The sequence below is a fragment of the Podarcis raffonei genome, chromosome 1 (genome assembly GCF_027172205.1).
Source record: "Podarcis raffonei isolate rPodRaf1 chromosome 1, rPodRaf1.pri, whole genome shotgun sequence".
NCBI classification, from domain to species: Eukaryota; Metazoa; Chordata; class Lepidosauria; order Squamata; family Lacertidae; genus Podarcis; species Podarcis raffonei.
This window is the reverse complement of record NC_070602.1, coordinates 11,958,102-11,972,911: the sequence shown is the minus strand read 5'-3', so window position 1 is coordinate 11,972,911 and position 14,810 is coordinate 11,958,102. Positions and strand designations below refer to the sequence as shown.

At 41.9% G+C, this 14,810-nt stretch overlaps 1 protein-coding gene across 2 annotated transcripts in view; it reads right to left on the bottom strand.

Moving 5' to 3' along the window:
* JAG2 (jagged canonical Notch ligand 2) overlaps positions 1 to 14,810 on the bottom strand; it is an 89,789-nt gene that overhangs the window by 16,874 nt on the left and 58,105 nt on the right. The window contains exons 7-17 of one of the 2 annotated variants that reach the window (XM_053409266.1): positions 14,021 to 14,140; positions 13,312 to 13,425; positions 11,939 to 12,052; positions 10,724 to 10,837; positions 10,227 to 10,273; positions 6,231 to 6,404; positions 4,664 to 4,814; positions 4,012 to 4,176; positions 2,943 to 3,056; positions 833 to 946; positions 113 to 226 (exon numbers count right to left, since the gene is read on the bottom strand). In XM_053409266.1, the coding sequence (XP_053265241.1) occupies positions 113 to 226; positions 833 to 946; positions 2,943 to 3,056; positions 4,012 to 4,176; positions 4,664 to 4,814; positions 6,231 to 6,404; positions 10,227 to 10,273; positions 10,724 to 10,837; positions 11,939 to 12,052; positions 13,312 to 13,425; positions 14,021 to 14,140 (1,341 nt within the window). The remainder of the gene's footprint in view (positions 1 to 112; positions 227 to 832; positions 947 to 2,942; positions 3,057 to 4,011; positions 4,177 to 4,663; positions 4,815 to 6,230; positions 6,405 to 10,226; positions 10,274 to 10,723; positions 10,838 to 11,938; positions 12,053 to 13,311; positions 13,426 to 14,020; positions 14,141 to 14,810) is intronic. The other variant, XM_053409327.1, reaches the window with a different exon arrangement.

Below are 14,810 nucleotides of genomic sequence, written 5' to 3'. Positions count from 1 at the left end.
TAATGAGATTGGGGAAGGGGGGAAAAAAGCACAGGCTGTTTATAGTTAGCTTCCTGAGCAAAGCAGACGCACATCCAATCTGAATATATTACTGAGCAGATTAAGCACTTACCAATGTTGCAAGTGCTTCCTTTCCATTCCGGAGGACAAGAGCACCGAAAAGTATCCCCGTCGTCGTAACACGTTCCTCCATTTGTGCAAGTATTCGCGTCACACTGGTACTCACCTAAAAAGCGCCATCAAAACAAATTTAAGCAGCTAATCGGATGTCTAAGTTTTTTTGTTTTTTTGTTTTTTGCTTTAGGAACCAGAGACGAATGTTTTGTTAGAGCCAGATACACTACTATGGAATCTTACGAGCCAAAATGTTTAGAGCTTATTCTTTAGGGTGTTTGTTTTATGCACTGGAACAACTCAGGGGGTTTCAGGATGGCATGGGGCTAACAAACCTAAATGAATAGATACATATATAAATGATTCACTCAACCGTGGAAATAATTGTTCCAAAAGACAGTTTGAAATTAGTTTTAATTTCATAAAATTATGCCACAAGCATTGGGCAGAGCTGCAGTTTTCATTTTGATATGACAAGATTCCAAACTTTCTTTCTTCAGCTTCAATATAGTGTGCCAAATTTTTTTTAAAAAAAAACTTAGTGGTTTCATTTGGGGAAAAGCAGACAGTGATTGGACTTGTTTCTACATGACTCTCTTCATCAAATCCCTTTCTGCAGTCTTTAGAGTCCCTTCAAAGCTACTTCAGTTACTTTACAATACTCTCCTCTTTTAACTTCTGGGTTTGAGCTGAACCATACCATCTAAAGCACACTTACTTGAATGGCATGTTTTGCCTTTCCAGCCACTTGTACATTCACAATAGAAGTCATTCTCTAAATCAATGCATCGGCCTCCATTGTGACATGGATTTGGCAAGCAGTCATTGAAATCTAAAAAATTCCAAGGGAAGAAGTACTTTAGGCAAAAGAGGCAGAAATTAATTTTTGAAAAGAATACCAAAAGAGAGATGCCTATCTCAGTAACATGGCTTGTGCAGGAGCAATTAGAAACTGTTTTCAGTATTAAATGACCTAAGAAGCCAAGATGAGATTAATAGAACTACAGAACTGCAGAGTTGGACGGGAAGGTCATCTAGCCCAAACCCCTGCAATCCAGGAATCACTTGCCCAACGTGGGGCTCAAACCCACAACCCTGACATTAAGACTCTCAGTATTTATACAGTACTATATTTTAATCAGAAGGCATAGACTAGGCTCTTTTGACTCCTGGGCACCAAACCAGAAAGTCTTTTGAATCAAACCACCATTTGAAATCTCAGCACCTTACATCACCCCCTTTTCCCAACCCTGCTAATTCTATGGGAGGACCACAGCTCAGTAAGACAAGTGTTTGCTTCACATCCAGAACCCCTGCCCTTTCCAGTTAAAGCATCTCATGCTGTAGAGCTGGAAAAGGAAACTCTGCCCGACACAGCAGACAGGCAATACCAGTCAGCAGCCAACACTGGGCAACATGGATTAGTAACCTGATTCGATATAAAGGCAGCTTCTTCATGTACTCACATCCATAAAGAATCTGATCAGTTTGGTCTAGACACAACACTTTATAGTGTTTAAAGTGGAACAGTAAAAATTAGGTCCCAGGCTTCTGCTCAAATGGTAATTATTTTATATGCTCCAGAATGAATTATTTATGGTGTCATAACTTATCATTTAATTAACAGAAGTCAAATCATTCTGATATAAAGGACAGTTCATATTTAGAAAGATACAAATTGTACTATAGCACTTAGGAGATGTTTTCTCTGAATTAACCTTTTCTATTTTGAGAGCTATCAAACAAGATCACAGAGACAAACTCTTCTTAAGAATTATAGTCTGGATAAGTAGAGACATTTTCCTCTTTCTTTAGGGGTGTGTGTGTGTTTTTAAATTAGGCATGCACTCTGCAACACATGGTCAAATGAAAAACAAGTTTACGGCTATAATCTTATTTTCCTGAAATAAGCTCCAGTAAACTTCTGAGTAAAACTTGGGCTGCAGGAAAGGGTCAGTCTCCTGGCTAGGCATGGACAAGGTTGTCAGTTTTGGCTTCTCAAGGTTTCTCACTTTTCCAGTCTTACATTCAGTTCTCCAGTCAACATTCATCAGAATTTTACTGTGCCTTTTGCCTACTGTACACATTTTTATATTTAATGTTCCCTGATATACACATTTTGCAAGCAATTAATCCTAATGCATTTTTGTTACTTTCACCCACATATTTTTTAAAATTTATTTTTACAATTAACAAAATTTACACACCACTTGTTTGTAGTAAAATGCACTTTATGCACCTACCCTAAACTATGAATTTTTGCACAGATTATCTGATTGCAGAACTGCAGTGTGTAAAATGTGGAGAAGTGTGAATTCTGAAGGAGAGCTGTACTTCAGCTTGCATTTTTAGGACATGTGAATTAAGTAAAGGTACCCCTGCCCATACGGGCCAGTCGTGTCCGACTCTAGGGTTGTGCGCCCATCTCACTTAAGAGGCCGAGGGCCAGCGCTGTCCGGAGACACTTCCGGGTCACGTGGCCAGCATGACGAAGCTGCTCTGGCGAGCCAGCACCAGTGCAGCACACGGAAACATCCGTTTACCTTCCCGCTATAAAGCGGTACCTATTTATCTACTTGCACTTAGGGGTGCTTTCGAACTGCTAGGTGGGCAGGAGCTGGGACCGAAAGACGGGAGCTTACCCCGCCGCGGGGATTTGAACCGCCGACCATACGATCGGCAAGTCCTAGGCACTGAGGTTTTACCCACAGCGCCACCCGCGTCCCTGTGAATTAAGTAGATTTGCATTAAAATGTGAACCAAAACAAAATTCTCCCTCATACCTACTCATGACTACTTCTGCTATTTAAACATTTAGTTGTACTCACTTATATCGCACAGTTTTCCTTCCCAGCCTGTCTGGCAGAAGCACCTGAAATCGTTAACTTCATCTATGCAGGTCCCACCATTTTTGCATGGATTTCCAAGGCAGTCATTGATATCTAAGGAAGACAATGCACAATCACCACTGGAACCATTTTATTTGGTGTGACAAGCCACCACAAGAGTGTTCATCTATTGAGGAAAGTCATGATTGCTCCAGCTGGAAAAGGTGTGTCAGCTTGTAGAACAGAGATGGGAATACTTTTTAGGTACCAGGAGCGCAACTGGAGAAAGGTGTGAAGTTGTGGATCAGGGAACAAAGAACACAATTAAAGGAAATGGATGCTTCTGCGCACATGCTCAGTCCAGAATTTTTCAATGCCAGAACTAACCTCCAAGTTCTGCCACACAAAACTCCAGTCCTCTCCAAACTTTGTTTTAGCTGGTTTTGGGGGAGTTGCTATTTTTAAACATTTGAAAGCTGGAAACCCTTGCTAGTCTACTACAAATCTCCCCAAGATCTTCCTGTAGATTCTGATCTACCTTCTGCCTAATACACTTTTTGAGGGTGGTGGCTAAATAGAACCAATGTTTGACTACAAGATGCCTTTTGTGTGAATGTAAAAGGCGACTGTTTTGCTGTGAACTGCTGAAATGGTACCCAGGATGTTTTAAAGAAACAGAAACAACCACCCAGCGAACCATGGCGTTTGACTAATTATCCAATCAGTCTTCAAGTATTCAGGAGTATATAGCTGCCATTTAATATTTCCACTACAATGATGTTTGTCTGTGGTATGACACCTGCCTTTTTCCTGTTCATAGAAATGGTCTGCCATGATCAAGCTTTGAATCTTGAACCAATGACCTAGGAATGAAATCCTTTAAATCCCATTAGGAGCCTAAGCCCTCCCTCTAAATGGTTTCAAAACAAATGTGTTTCTAATGCTGTACACCGCCCTGAGATCTTTTGATAAAGGTTGGCATATAAATCGAAATAACAGCAGCAGCAACAGCAACAACGTACATACCAGCTTAGTTTTTAATAAAATATTTTTTTCCGCTGCCACTTACTTTCATGACAGTATGTTCCAGTAAAGCCCTTCTCGCAGGCACAAGTAAAATTGCCTCCTGGTTGACTGACACATTGTCCATGGGGTCCACATACACTGGAGGAAATTAATCGGACGCCTTTCCGGGTGGCATTTGTGAAGACCTCTATTGTACAGCTGTCTATTACTAAGAATAAGACATATGGCTTTTAAATAAAACAAAACAAATCCTGCATACAGTCCACCTTCCAATGCAGCTTTTTCACCTGCAGCGCACAGCATTTCATTAAACTAAGTCTTCCTAATATTTAGTAGGCATATTTAGAATGCTCTAAGAAACTTCATTCACAAGCAGATTTGAGAGCTGGGCCTACAAGTGTACATTAAAAGAAGGCAATGTTTTCCCCCTTTCCTTTAATTTTCCATAGGAAGGATGGCACATTCTAGTTTTTGTACCTTGTTCTATTTTCCTTCCTAGAGTTTTAGTTTTACTGCTAAAATCAAACTGTATTGCTTCCTTTTACATTTTTAAGCTTGCAAGACTTGTCACACTAATTAAGAAAAAAAGCAATTTAACCAACAGCCACCTTTCCTGCAAGATGTGCATTTTTATATGGCTTCTACGGTAGGTACTTAGCTACTACCAAGTAAACAGGTTTACAGGACAAATATACCTTTACACGAATTATTTTTGCAGTGATCCTTAAGGTGAGAGCAGTTCTTTCCATCATAGTCATCGGAGCAAGCACAATAATAGTCTTCTCGCAGATCATAACATTTAGCTCCATTCTGGCAAGGGCTAGGCTTGCAGAGATCAATATCAAGCTGCAAAAGGTTTAAGACAACACGGGTTAACATTCCTAAAGTATGCCAACACATAACGTTGCATGTTAAAATTGTTGCAGTTACTTCAGTCTTTACAAATTGGTTGCACACAATTATAAGGGATGTAGCTTTCCAGTAACAAAAGCATTTTCCAGTCCAAATCAAGTTTTTGTTTACACCAGAAGCATAAATTACGGAGTGTCACTTTTGCTAAGACGAGAGGGTGTATTGCTACGTTAAGAATGACTCCCCCCCCCCCGTATTATGCAAAATGCAATATCCAGATAGGGATTACATGTATCATTTTCAGAGAATCTCCCAACAATTTTTTTTCCTGGGCTGGCATCTTCTCTGCAAGATGGGAAAATGTTTGAAAAGCATGTGCTGACACAGCCGTTGGGAGAATTTAGCAGGGGATTCGGATTGTAGGGAGAGAAAAAAGGCTCGCTCTTCTAATTCTGTGTATACATTTAAGCAAGGTGGTTTAAAGCTGATTTGTTACTATTATGGTGATGAAAAGGGACAAACTTAAACAAGCCTTGCACCATGTAAGCATTTACAAAGACAAATCCTTTTAAGGAAATTATTAATCTTAATACAGTATTCTTGTACCAACTGCATTTACTTTAAGCACCATCTACCTGTCAGCAAGGCAGACATAGAAAAAGCATGGCACCTATCTGATAAAAGTTCCTAGATTTGAAATTTGGACGAAAACTTTCAATGAAATATACAATTCTATTATTCTATGTCCACCTGAAAAGTCCTTTTGCAGACAGCGGAAGTTGTCCCTGACCTACTCTTGATTTAGATCTTTCTCAGAACTATCACATATCATTTTCGGAATATGAAAGAGGGGAAATTCAACACTCCCTAGTGGGGAATACTGCAAGGGCATTTGTATCCTTTTAATGAAAAATTTATTTTCCTGCAGCGAAACCCAGACATGGAGCAGTTAGTTATTCCCCCAGGATATGATAAGCTACACTATTTATCTCTGGAACGTATCACAATAGAATATACTTGTCCAAACACATTAGAAAATTCACACAGCAGTATGAATGCACACAAATTGGCCACATTAAATTTGGAATCTGATTTCTAGCCCATATGAAAGTTTAGCATTTATGAATGTGGCAGGCACACAGTGTAAAAATCAGACCCCTATAAAAAAGCATCACATTGATATTTTCAGTAACTAATAGGTGCTTATTCCAAATATATTATGACCTTAAATACTATAGCTACTGGGATTTTACTGCAGAAGTTTGTCTGTTTACATGGGACAGTAAAGTGAACAGCTGAGTGGCAATTATCTAATTACACAGCCATGGGTTGCTCGGGCTTAAATTATAACAGGACTCTTTCCAGAATTCAATCCATCAAAGCTATTAAGAAGGCCAAGGGATCCTTCACCTCACAGAGATCTCCTGAGAAGCCTTGAGGACAGAGACAGCGGAATCCATTCACCAAGTTCTCACAACGCCCTGCATTTTGACATGGGTTGCTCATGCATTCATCAACTTCTGTTTCGCAGTTCTTTCCTATGAAACCAGGGGGGCACATGCAGTGGTAACCATTCACGACATCCTACGGGAAACGAAAGATCGAAAGGAGAGCGCTTATGTCAGAAGGTACTGGGAACAGACTTTCGTATCATTTTCTTCAAATAAAATGAAACTAGAACCTCAGAATCACAAATTTTCATTTCATTTTTTTTAAACAAGAGAGGCAAGATTCATCTGGATTAACAACGAAATTATGCTTTAGTACAGAACGAGTGGCTCCTAAGCCCATTCTCCTATAGCTTTTAATCTCTTTCTTTCTCTTTGGTGATCACTCGTAGCCGAGTAAAATTGTCTTCCATGAATATGGTGCTAACAATGAGTCTTCAAGTGACTGTGGAGGCCAATTCTGGATCCACACATCCTTCCACAGTAGGGACATAGGTTTCCGGGAGGGAGTTGATCAAGGTGAGGGTTTGCCAAACATGCCTTCCTCTTAGCATGTTTCTCCCTTTTGTCCTGAGTTTGTGCTTTGTCAAAGTCCATGACGCCTTTGGTAAGAGGCTATTCTCCAATAGAGATTAAATCTAGACCCATGGGGGCTACCTGCTTCCTTTGAGCCTGCTGGATGTTCACTTCTCCACACTGTGAAAAGTGACTGCTTATAGGCCTACATTCTGCCTCTTGCCTTTTAACAAACTGATGAGCCGCTGCTAGATTTCATTTCTTTATAACTATGTTCTCAGGAGAAGACAACTTGCAGTGCATCCAAAAAACTGCACCTATGAAATGGCTACATTCATTACATATCCAAATTGGTTATCCATGTAAATCACATTAGGTGTTTTCTTTTACCAAACCTATGCTCACTTTTAAACCCCCTAGCATAGCTATTCTGGTTAAAAGTGAAAAAGCTAAGTTTTAAAATCATGCTTATTATTCCAGGATAAATTCCTAGAATCTTTTTAAAAGAAAGAAAGTTGCTTTCCAACCCTGTAGTACAGAGACTGATGACACAGAGAAACATACCAGAGTAAGTAGCTCAGCAGTTTCATGTTTGAATTTTTAGAATTCTTGGACAAATGCCACCTAGTACTACTAACTTAATCAGTTGGCTCCAAAGCCATCCTATGAACGTTTCAGAGGAACAGTTCTTCCTGTTTGCCATTCAAAATGCTAACATGTGGACCATACTTCAAATGTTCTTGATTATTCCAAGAATCATTTAACAGCAGCATTCCTACCTAATCTTAGTACCATAAAGTCAACAGTCTTTTTTTTTTTTTTAACAGAAAGGGAAGGGGTCAGTGTGGACAGAGTTCTACCTAACTGCTCTCAAAGAAACAAGTCTGAACTAAAATAGTAGGCACATACGGTTCAATAACTACTCAGGTAAAAAGTAAAGGAAAAGGTACCCCTGCCCGTACGGGCCAGTCTTGACAGACTCTAGGGTTGTGCGCCCATCTCACTCAAGAGGCCGGGGGCCAGCGCTGTCCGGAGACACTTCCGGGTCACATGGCCAGCGTGACATCGCTGCTCTGGCGAGCCAGAGCCGCACACGAAAACGCCGTTTACCTTCCTGCTAGTAAGCGGTCCCTATTTATCTACTTGCACTTTGACGTGCTTTCGAACTGCTAGGTTGGCAGGCGCTGGGACCGAGCAGCGGGAGCGCACCCCGCCGCGGGGATTCGAACCGCCGATCTTTCGATCGGCAAGCCCTAGGCGCTGAGGCTTTTACCCACAGCGCCACCCGCGTCCCTGTTACTACTCAGGTAAAAGGTAAAGGTAAAGGTACCCCTGCCCGTACGGGCCAGTCTTGCCAGACTCTAGGGTTGTGCGCTCATCTCACTCTATAGGCCGGGAGCCAGCGCTGTCTGGAGACACTTCCGGGTCACGTGGCCAGTGTGACAAAGCTGCATCTGGCGAGCCGGCGCAGCACACGGAACGCCGTTTACCTTCCCGCTGGTAAGCGGTCCCTATTTATCTACTTGCACCCGGAGGTGCTTTCGAACTGCTAGGTTGGCAGGCGTGGGGACCGAGCGACGGGAGCGCACCCCGCTGCGGGAATTCGAACCACCGACCATGCGATCGGCAAGTCCTAGGCGCTGAGGTTTTACCCACAGCGCCACCCGCGTCCCTTTACTACTCAGGTACAATCCACCAAATTTCAGTGGGAGCAATTCATATCCCTTCCATTGAAATCAAACGGACAAATGTCTAAATTTGGTGGATTACTACTCAGGTACAATCCACCAAATTTAGACATTTGTCCGTTTGATTTCAATGGAAGGGATATGAATTGCTCCCACTGAAATCAATTGTGCTTCAAAAGCACTCAGGTTGGCTACATAGTATCCCATTTATTTAGATTGTTTGTGGCTTTTATCCCTTCATCAGCGTAATTTTCAACTTCCCAAAAAAGAAATATGCGTGTATGGGATGTGAAGCACAACAAGCAGCATGGTACAAGGAGGTCCTCAGTGACGCGGGATGGAATCCCCTCCCCCCCCCCGTTTTGCAAGTTCTTTAGCAACAACGAATGGCTGCTAACTGCAAATTATGATATAAAACAAGCTTGGCATCTGAAAAAATTCTCATGCAAATTATCCAAATTTTCCAGAAAACCCACGTCACTGCCCTCAAATATGGTTTTGTGTAGGCTGGCTTGATTTACTCTTTAAACTAGCAATGAACAAGCAACTTAAAATATATTGTGATAATCAATGCAAGGCTAAATGCTGCCAGAAGAAAAACAGCTCAAATATATTGCAGACCTCCCAAACACTCAAACTGTTCCTGAGGAGCTGTTAGAGTGGAGAGAAGAGGAGAGTGGGGAATTACAGGGAAACAACACCTGGAAGGTGAGGGGCAGTTCCAAGTCTGACAACCAGTCCTACCTGCTCTGTCGTGTTCTCATTCAGATGTGGAGCTAAGCTAAACCATGGCTTGGCAAAGATGAGCCAACGTGTGGGCTTCCAGAGGGGAGATCATGGTCACTTAGCTCCTCCTCCAGTTGTTCTGATGCTGCACTGAGTGAAACCATGGGTTGTCTTAGTGAGGGCATGGCCAAACTTGGCCCTCCAGCTGTTTTGGGACTACAGTTCCCATCATCCCTGATCACTGGTCCTGTTAGCTAGGGATGGTGGGAGTTGTGGTCCCAAAACAGCTAGAGGGCCAAGTTTGGCCATGCCTGTCTTAGTGTGGCTCATGGCTTAAATCTCCCAGACAAACCATGAACTGTAAGCCCATAGGATAAACCTTGGCTATAGCTTGTGGTTTGTCTGGGGGAGTGAAACCAGGAATCTGGGTTAAGGCAACACTTCAAACCAAACCATTACTTCACTCAGCACAGCAGCAGAATTGGAGAAGCAAAGCAGCTGCAATTTTCTTTCCAGGAGCCTGCACACCTGCTCATTCACAGTAGTAATAATAGTAATATTTTTTTTATTTGCACCCCACCCATCTGACTTGGTTGCCCCAGTCACTTTGATCGACTTCCAGCATATAACTAAACCATCATATGGCTTAGCGCAGTGTTTCCCAACCTTGGGCCTCCAGCTGTTTTTGAACTACAATTCCCATCATCCCTGACCACTGGTCTTGCTAGCTAGGGATGATGGGAGTTGTAGTCCAAAAACAGCTGGAGGCCCAAGGTTGGGAAACACTGGCTTAGCGCATGCTTCCTCAACCTTGGCCCTCCAGATGTTTTGAGACTACAATTCCCATCAACCCTGACCACTGGGTCCTGCTAGCTAGGGATCATGGGAGTTGTAGGCCAAAAACATCTGGAGGGCTGAAGTTGAGGAAGCCTGGATTAGCATTAACATGTGAACTGGGCCATAGGTTGAATTTTAAGGAGGAGCAGCTCCAGAGCACCTCAAAACAACACAAATGCATTTAATCTTACCTTACAAGTTCCTCCATTTTGACACTGCCCATGACAATCATTAATATCTAGGGATAAAATACAAATGACATTAAAAATAAAAGACTGGAACTCAATTGCAACGAATAGACTGAAGATGAGTTAGCAACGTCTGTTCATTCTTAATAAGCAATCTGAAGTCTTCCAGAGGCAAGGAAATACAAGCTGTATGGGTGATGAAGGTTTGAATACCAGGCAATATTCAAGCAAAAACGTCAAGTTAGTCTTCCCAAGACCAGAATACTGAAGCTACTCCCCAAGTTAGTTCATTCCACAACTCAAACGTTAAGGCTTTAGATGCAAGGAAACATCTGCTAAGGGAGTCACCATACATGGTTCTTTGAAAGGCTTTAAAGATATCTTTATCATTTCTAAAGATGTCTTAAATTAGGAATTAGGAATGTTTTGATATATTCTATAAATAAAAGCTCTTTTAGGGTCAGATATATATATATATATACGCAAGATTAAATACTGACTGATGTGACAATTTACTCCTTTCCATCCTGGAATGCAGTCACAGTAATATCCACCAATAAGATTTTTGCAAGAATGAGCATTAAGACAGGGTTTCCCTTCACACTCATTAGCATCTGTGAAAGAAGAGAAAGAAAAGCAGGGAGTGAAGAACAAACCCAGAAATAGACTGCCCTTGCACCAAAGCAGAGCCTCCAAAATATCAGCTACATGTCACGGTGACACATGTTTGCTGATATTTTCAACATGCACGCTGCATAATTTTCCCTATAAAGCAAGCACCAATGATTATAAGCTTCAGACTTTGTGGTTCTATTAAACTCCAGTTATGCAGCTAAGAGAGATTATCTGAACAGGCCAGCTCCCCAAGTCTTTGAGCAAAAGTATAATAAATACTAGTTTGGGGAACTGTGAGCAATGACGGCTACCACACAAGTTTTTCCAGGTGTGGAGAATATGTAAATGATATCCAGCATCGACAATGCCTAGGAATTTGTATAGAAGTGGTAGGAAATGCAGTAGATTGGAAGAATGAAACTGGAAATCTGCCATGTTGGTTACCACGAGGGCCCAGCAGCCTCTACTTGTGCATCCATTGACTTGTTCCCCTGCTGTCCTTGCCCATTTCCTGTGACTTCCCTTGTGGTTTGATGGGTCTTGGGGGAGTGCTTAGCGGTGGATTGCGCCCAAGGAGTGACGGACAGGTCTAGCCTGCCCACTCATCTTCAGAGACTACTTAAATGCTTCTGCATAGCCCTGAGGCATGCATGTAGTACAGGAAAAAATATTTTGGGTCAAGCAACGTGCAGGAATAAGGGAGCAGTCGATAAGCACACACCCCGAGGCAACAGGAGCCAAGTGTAGTAGCTTAACAGTGCAAGCATGCCCTAATTTTAGCCACCCTAGGAGTTAAGTCCACCACTATTATCATGCTGAAGACAATTTCATACGTTGCTCAAGTTTGCAGCAAGTGAGGGAAGGATGCTTTTCAGAATGCAACATAGCCTGTTCCTGCACTCAGAGGCATTTAAAAGCATCACACACTCTGATTCTCACAAGATTAACTCAGAAGTAGCTAAAACATCAAAGGAAGCATTTATACAAAATGACTCAGAAGCAGCTAAAACATAAAAGGAACCATTTGCACAAAATGACAACAATATACTTACAATAATGAACGTGACTAATTTTAAAGATAGCTTACAGTCTTGACTTACCAAGCTGGCAGGTTGCCCCAATCCACTGCTGTGGGCATATGCATTCAAACCCATTAATGCGATCAACACAAGTTCCACCACTAGCACATGGGTTAGAGGCACACTCATCAATATCTGGGGAGGAAAAGAATGGTCTGAGACAGTCATACATGTTGTTTTTGATGCAGATAAATGGGCATAACCATAACTCTTTAGGAAAAGGCTATCAAATCTCATGGACAGTTTGGAAATCACCAACTCAAGCTCTGATGGGTTTATGCTCAAGTGCTCCCCATCAGGAAGTGATCATCCCTCTTTAAGATCCTAAAGCAGTTCCACTGCAGTGCAACTCATAAACAGACACGTTTTAAACCTTCCACGATATTAAGCGTGAGAACTCTAAGAACAATCCCGATTCTTTTTTTAAAAAGAAAGGCAACCAGCTCTCATTCACTAACCATTTGCTTAAGTGTAAATATATCTTTACAATTTGCGGTATTAATCAAAGCATATCCAAAGTCCATTTTGGGGCCTAATTCCTTGCCATATGCCTTTGAGAGCAAAGTATTACATCAAGGAATAGTGATGCAAGCCCTCAGCAGAAACAGAAAAACACAACTCGCCTCTACTGATTATTTTGCTACCCATCACCTCCAAAAATATACCACTCTCCTCCCGCACCTCCTAGCAAATGTGCTGCTGCATGAAGAAATCAAAGAGTTTGATTTTTGCCTCAACTTTCAAGAGAGTTCTGTTGTTTTGATCCTATACATGTGTAATCCTAAATGTGGTGCTGCAGAGGCCACAAGGAAAAGGAGAACAGCCCCCAGATAACACTTGAAGTGAAAGTTACTTTGCCAGGAACTTTTTGATTATAAGCATGTTAGCAAGGTTCTTAAGCACTTGCACTCATTAGGTGCTGTGCAATGCTCGATTAACTATTAATCTGCTACATGAACCAATTAAGCTTCTGACTGACCAAGAAAGGCATTAATAACTGGAAAACCACAAAAAAAATCTTAAAACTACAATGGCAGCCGACATCTTAAGTAGCCTCTGCCCTTCTCATATATGATAGAACAAATGCTATTTCTAAGATGGCGCCGCCTGTGATACATACATGCACGCGTGACTAAAGATGTAGAAGCTGTTCTCCTCCAGATGTGTTGCCTTATTATGCAAATTTGATCCATCGACTGACAAACTCATACAACTAAAATTTTATTAACTAAGTGACAATCCTGTTATTGTATCAAAGTGGAAGTGTGATTTCAGTTCACTCAATGAACATTCATTTGCTATAGTTACAAGCACCTAAGAGGGGTGTTTCCATAATCAGTTTGTTTCATGTGCACATACAAGTCATAAAACATCTGAAAGCAAGCTGTACCTACCAATAGCACACGTTGGTCCACTCCAGCCTGCTGGGCACTGGCATTTGAAGCCTGATGAAATTTCGTGGCAAGCTCCACCATTAGCACAGGGATTTGATACACAAGCATGCTCAGCTAGTAAGAAAAGAAAATTATCCTCAGTACCCAAATCCAGGTTTAAACACTTTTATTTCCAAGTATGGAAGCTCTATCTGGAATACTTTTACAGACTCTGAAATTTGTCTGCTTCTGTAAGCTTTTTGCACTTGAACTAGAACTTCCTTACGCAACACAAAGGGCTTACTCAGATTCCTAATCCTGGTTTGGCATAAGCAGAAGCTTCTGGCGCATGCACTCCTAGGCTCTCCTCACTCATGGGTAGCGATCCCCTACTTCTGACCCTACTTTGCCTATCCATATGAAACAACAAACCGTGGTTTGCTTCAAACAAGCACTGGGGATGGGGGAGAGGAACAAGAGGAGGGAACAAAGCTCCTCAAGGCTTGTTCATATCTAAAGGGGCCCAGAGTCTTATCAATCTGCACACAGGTTTGGTATTTAGCCATCTGAAGAAAACTGATTTTAGATTAGTCATCAAGAGTGACAAATAATGACAAAATCACCAACAGCTATGTTTCATTTAATCATGAAAGGTATATGGAGGAACATTCTTGTCATCGTAGAAAGTTGAACAACAACAACAAAAAGACATGCAATTGTTTGTCAGTACCAATTTCACAGTTCTTTCCAGAGTAACCATCTTGGCAAGCACAGCTGTATTCATCTGGTTCCGTATTCATGCAGGTTCCACCATTCACACATGGGTGATGATTTCCGCAGTAGTTTAAATCTAGACAGAGGGCGAAGGTGGAGTCGGGTTATTTGACACAAGAAGATGCAGAACTACTACATGGAGATCTTTCAAGAGAAGGGTAGAGGCAGGCAGAGTATCTTTAACACCCATACACCTGTGCCCACTTTCCCCCTTTAATTCATTTTGGCTTCATATCAGTCACTGGGTATATTGCCATCTCAACCAATATCTGTGATGTAAAGACAAGATAAAGCAAATCTCTTAGGAATAAATGCATTACACTCACACTGGCCTGGTTTGCACATCGCACTAAATCAAACCATGGCTTAGGGTGAGCCTGAAGGATAAAGAAGAGGACATCACAGTCACTTTGCTCCTTCCTGGCTGTTTTGGTGCTGTGCTACACTGAACTGAGCCATGGTTTGGGCTTAGCATGTTGTCCTGACTCTGGCTTGTGGTTTAGCTTTCTGGACAATCCACAAGCCGTAAACCATAGGGACAACCTTGGTTAGAGTTTGTGGCTTGTCTGGAGAAAGCTAAACCGCGTAGCTGGGCCTGGATGACACAGTAAGCCAAATCATGGGTTAGTTCACTGTTAGTGTGGCAGCAAAACAACTGGGGAGGAGCAAAGTGGATGCATTTCTTCTCTGGGAGCCCACGTGCTCATGTTAAGCCATGGTTAGGGATGGCGTGACATGCAAACCAT